At 46.9% G+C, this 4,997-nt stretch overlaps 1 protein-coding gene across 7 annotated transcripts; it reads left to right on the top strand.

Moving 5' to 3' along the window:
* Nucleotides 1-184: 184 nt before the first annotated feature.
* On the top strand, nucleotides 185-4,892 carry LOC123998296 (E3 ubiquitin-protein ligase NRDP1-like). Of its 7 annotated transcripts, none has more exons than XM_046303382.1 (7): nucleotides 185-405; nucleotides 1,764-1,919; nucleotides 2,146-2,352; nucleotides 2,509-2,648; nucleotides 3,780-3,957; nucleotides 4,130-4,250; nucleotides 4,330-4,892. In XM_046303382.1, the coding sequence occupies exons 3-7, from the start codon at nucleotides 2,147-2,149 to the stop codon at nucleotides 4,726-4,728; spliced, it is 1,044 nt and encodes a 347-aa protein (XP_046159338.1). In that variant the 5' UTR covers nucleotides 185-405; nucleotides 1,764-1,919; nucleotide 2,146; the 3' UTR covers nucleotides 4,729-4,892. The 7 variants fall into 7 exon arrangements, with proteins under 7 accessions (XP_046159338.1, XP_046159339.1, XP_046159337.1 ...); XM_046303383.1 differs by having other exon boundaries at nucleotides 191-405; nucleotides 3,780-3,942; XM_046303381.1 differs by lacking the exon at nucleotides 185-405 and having other exon boundaries at nucleotides 1,919-1,983; nucleotides 2,533-2,648.
* Nucleotides 4,893-4,997: the final 105 nt, after the last annotated feature.

The raw sequence follows: 4,997 nt of genomic DNA, 5'->3' as shown, positions 1-4,997 counted from the left end.
ATTGGCTACGTGTTACGTAGAGGGGCGGAGTCTAGTGTTATTGAGTGCACTCGTTTTCTACTCCCGCGCCACCAAACGGTGGCGTTTGCTCTAGTTCGGTCGTTTTGCGACAAGAAGCACAATCTGCCGCTGTCAGCCGGTGTCGTGCCGGTAGAGGTAAAACGAGTGTACATTTAGATATCGAAATAATCTGATTTTCGCCAGATGATTCCAAGGTTAACTTCACCGATGTACGATAATAGCCTGCCTGCCCTACAGTAGGCCATTCAGACTCATTTATGAAACTGATCGATATTGATTGCATGGATATTTGTGTTATAAAATGTCACGTAAATTTGAAGGAGTTTGCGGAATTAAATGATGATTCCAATTGAGATGTCATCTGTCATGGACTGAGCCCTGGTGGTAAGTAAACAACTCTAGAGAATAAAAGTCAAATAAATGGTCAAATAAATTCCATCCTGGCAACCATTTCTGCTAAATCCCACACATTGCACAAATGCATATTGAAAGCGCATAGTCGATGGCCATGGTATAAGTAGTGGGCTGTAGTAGGCTAGAGAGCTAGGCTTTATATCCTATGGTGTTGCTGACACGTGGTGGCGATGTCATCATCATAACTATGATATCTCTTTGTTTATTGTCTATTTGGTTGACATCTCCCTCTCTCATCTCTCTCTCTCAATTCAATTTAAATTCAATTCAAGGGCTTTATTGGCATGGGACCAATATGCTTACATTGCCAAAGCAAGTGAAATAGATAATAAACAAAAGTGAAATAAACAATAAAAAAATAACAGTAAACATTACACTTACACAAAAGTTCCATAAGAATGAAGACATTTCAAATGTCATATAAAGTAATATACAGTGTTGTAATGATGTGAAAATAGTTAAAGTATAAAAAGGAAAATAAATAAACATAAATACAGGTTGTATTTACAATGATGTTTGTTCTTCACTGGTTGCCCTTTTCTTGTGGACGCTTTTCTTGTGGCAACAGGTCGTCACAAGTCTTGCTGCTTTGATTGCACACTGTGGTATTTCACCCAATAGATATAGGAGTTTATCAATATTGGATTTGTTTTCAAATTCTTTGTGGGTCTTTGTAATCTGAGGGAAATATGTGTCTCTAATATCTCTCTCTCTCACTCACTCACTCACTCACTCACTCACTCACTCACTCACTCACTCACTCACTCACTCACTCACTCACTCACTCACTCACTCACTCACTCACTCACTCACTCACTCACTCACTCTTTCGGGGTTGCTTTTTGATGTCTGATGTGGGGTAAGAGTGCAGTGGGGATGTTGTCATGGAGTCTGTAATCCAATCAGAGAAAATGGGAGCGTAATCCATGATAATCCCACATCCAAAGAGACAGAGAGGGAAAGGGATGAGGGAGAAAACATGTTTGTAGATACACATGTTCCTGTTTGAATGGAACTGCCTTTAATGTGTTTGTTGCTTCATCAGGACCCCCTGTAGAACATAATGATTCATCCCAAGGGATGTATCCTGCCAAAATGTCTGAATAAAACAAATAGATAAATCAGAATTACTTACAGTAGGCCTAGTCTTCCTTTCATCACTTGCTCTTAACGTGTGTGTGTGTGTGTGTGTGTGTGTGTGTGTGTGTGTGTGTGTGTGTGTGTGTGTGTGTGTGTGTGTGTGTGTGTGTGTGTGTGTGTGTGTGTGTGTGTGTGTGTGTGTGTGTGTGTGTGTGTGTGTGTGTGTGTGTAACTCTGTCTGTCTGCAGTCTCGTCCAGCAGCTGGCTGCCTGGGCAGAGGATCCCTGTTGCTAGGGAGACCTAGGGTAAACTACAGAGACAGGAGAGAGAAGAAGAGGAGGAGGAGAGAGGTCCAAAGAGGAAGAAAGGACTGAGGGAAGAGAAGAAGAGTCTGTCAGTCTCAGGTAAGGGTCAGTGTATTCTGTAAAATAGAATGCCAGTAGAATGGAGAGTCATAGAGAGTCTCAGGTAAGGGTCAGTGTATTCTGTAAAATAGAATGCCAGTAGAATGGAGAGTCATAGGGGCTCAAAAACAGAGAAAACCAGGAACATTGAGGAGGAAGTTAACACTGCTGTATGGGTGTCTGGCTGTTTTTGCTCTGCATGGATCTGTGTGTCTGTGTGCTGTAGGATGGGTTATGACCTGGAGAGGTTTGTGGGGTACGTGAACGAGGGGCTTCTGTGCTGTGTGTGTCGGGATGTGTTGGAGCGCCCCCTCCAGGCCCCTTGTGAACATGCCTACTGCGACGCCTGCATCAGCTCCTGGCTCATACACCACCACTCCTGCCCTGAGGACAGACTTCCACTGGACATCAGCACTCTGAGACCACTGCACAGGTACACACGCTCACACAGAAACACCCACGCAGACACATACACGCTCACACAGAAACACCCACGCAGACACATAGACACAGAAACATACACACAGAAACATACACACACTATAATATGGTTATTCCAACAACCACTGGCTGGTCTGGTCTGTGTTAGGTACATGCGTAATGACCTGTCTAGGCTCCAGATCCGTTGTGTTAACTCTGGCCAGGGCTGTGATGCCGTCTGCTGCCTGGAGACACTTCACACACACGAGGACGAGTGTCCATTCACCTTCATATCCTGCTCCTCCACAGGTACTACAGCTCTGTGTGTATTACAGTCAGGGGAGGCTGCTGAGGGGAGGACGGCTCATAATAATGCCTGGAATGGATTCAATGGAATGGTAACAAACATGTGGTTTCCATGTGGTTGATACCATTTCATTGACTCCATTCCATCCTCGCCTCAGCAGCCTCCACTGATTACAGTGTATTACAATACAGAGAGAGTGTGTGTATGTAAGTGTATTAGAGAAATGTATAGTAAACTACATGGAAGTGTGTTTAGTTTAGACGGAGCAGAAATGATATACCACCTGTGTGAGGGGAGCAGGTGGTAGACCAGTTGTCATGGTGACATCATACAGAGCCCAGCTGGGATGAACAATGACCTTAGCTCCAGGTAGCAGTTGCTCTACAGATCTAGGATCATCTTACCTTAACCAAATCCCAACCTTTACGATTATAGGTGAAATGAAAATAAAAGACCCTAGATCTGTATTGGGGAAACATCCAACTACTCAGGAAGGGATCCCACCTACATTTTTAATGTGAAACATCCCCCAGAGAATGAGCGCAAATGCAACAGATGGATGGGGGGGGGTATTAGGTGAACTCTCACGTGTCTATGACCTGTTGTTGGCAGGTGGAGACTACATATGTTACCAGTGCGGTAGGTATCAGGGTGTTTGCATTTGTGTGGTATTGGATTGGATTGTGTTTCATTCATTTGCATGATTAAAAACATAAGTTCTTATCCTTCAATCTTCCTTTAAACTTTTGCTACTGCCTCTCTGAGTGGGGGAGTGCTTGAGTGCCATGCAGTGCAGTGGAGTGGGGTAGAGGAAGGTGGAGTGGGGTAGAGGAAGGTGGAGTGGGGTAGAGGAAGGCGGAGTGGGGTAGAGGAAGGCGGAGCGGGGTAGAGGAAGGCGGAGCGGGGTAGAGGAAGGCGGAGTGGGGTAGAGGAAGGCGGAGTGGGGTAGAGGAAGGCGGAGCGGGGTAGAGGAAGGCGGAGCGGGGTAGAGGAAGGCGGAGTGGGGTAGAGGAAGGGGTTGGGGTGAGAAAGACAGTGAGAGACTTTCAGTAGGTCTCAAGTGTTGCTCTCTAACTTCGTCTTTCTGTTACTTTCTGCTTCCCTCTCCTTAACTCCTCTTTCCACCTCCCCAGGTTGTCCGGTGCAGGTGGAGAGGAGGGGTCTAGAGTCTCACCTGTTAGAGTGTGAGTTCCGCAGCAGGGCGTGTCTTAGCGGCTGTGGCCACACCCTCCTCTCTGTAGACCAATCACAGCACAACTGTGTTGCGGAGCTACGAACAGAATTGGAGCTGCTCAGGTTTGTGTGTTTGAGGTGATTGATTGAGATATATTAGGATGTTATATTTGTGTCGTTCCTAACAAATCCTTGACAAAGCTGTGCCAATATTTACAATATTTTAGAACCTCAAGGGCGATGTCATTGCTTTTATACATTGGAAATTGTGATTCATTGTGACACATGCGTGTGTTTGTGTGTGTTGCAGGGCAGAGATGTTGGGTAAGGTGGAGGAGGTGAGGCGTGAGATGGAGTCGAGGCTGGACTCTCAGAGGAGACACATGGTGCAGAAAGAGTCTCTGCTGAAGAGCGAGGTGGAGGATCTCAAGGTGACACACACTTATAATATGTACTACCTATAGGAATGTGTGTGTGTGTGTTATGACACATCCCTGTGTGTGTGTGTAGGGCCAGGTGTCGAGGGTGATGTGTGATGTGCGGGCTCTCTTGGGGGCAGAGCGCCTGCGGAGACAGGAGCTGGCAGAAGCGGATCTAGAGAAGAGGGAGCTACTGGAGATGCTCCGGAGCCTGCAGCCATGCAGGGGCCAGCGGAACAGAGACGAGCCAATCAGAGGACTGCATCAAGAAGACGGGACAATTAGGAGCCAGCTTCAAGTAGAACACCCAACCAGGGGCTTGCTGAGGGCAGGGCCAACACAGGCTTCTACCCAATCACTACCCTCGGCTTTGCCTATTCCAGCCTTATACCCGCCTACATCCCCACAGCCAGGGGAGGGGTCACGCATGGCCCGCCCCCGCAGCCTTACCCTCGACTGCATCAAGAGCAGAGAGGTCACCGTCATCTGAGGGGCCATTCCTAATGTTACTGGGTTATGTTCAGTAGGCACAAATGAGAGAAAATGCTTTAACTTCCTCAATTCCTTCTTCATTTAACAGTCTCAAAACATTTTTATCTGGTGTGGCATCCCCTGAACCCACCCTTGTTGCATCCCCTGAACCCACCCTTTGCATTCCTGCATCCCCTGAACCCATCATCTCCTGAACCCACCCTTGCATCTCCTGAACCCACCCTTGTTGCATCTCCTGAACCCACCCTTGTTGCATCTCCTGAACCC

The sequence above is a fragment of the Oncorhynchus gorbuscha genome, linkage group LG15 (genome assembly GCF_021184085.1).
Source record: "Oncorhynchus gorbuscha isolate QuinsamMale2020 ecotype Even-year linkage group LG15, OgorEven_v1.0, whole genome shotgun sequence".
NCBI lineage: Eukaryota > Metazoa > Chordata > Actinopteri > Salmoniformes > Salmonidae > Oncorhynchus > Oncorhynchus gorbuscha.
The sequence above is the reverse complement of the archived record's forward strand: the minus strand, read 5'-3'. Positions and strand labels throughout refer to the sequence as shown.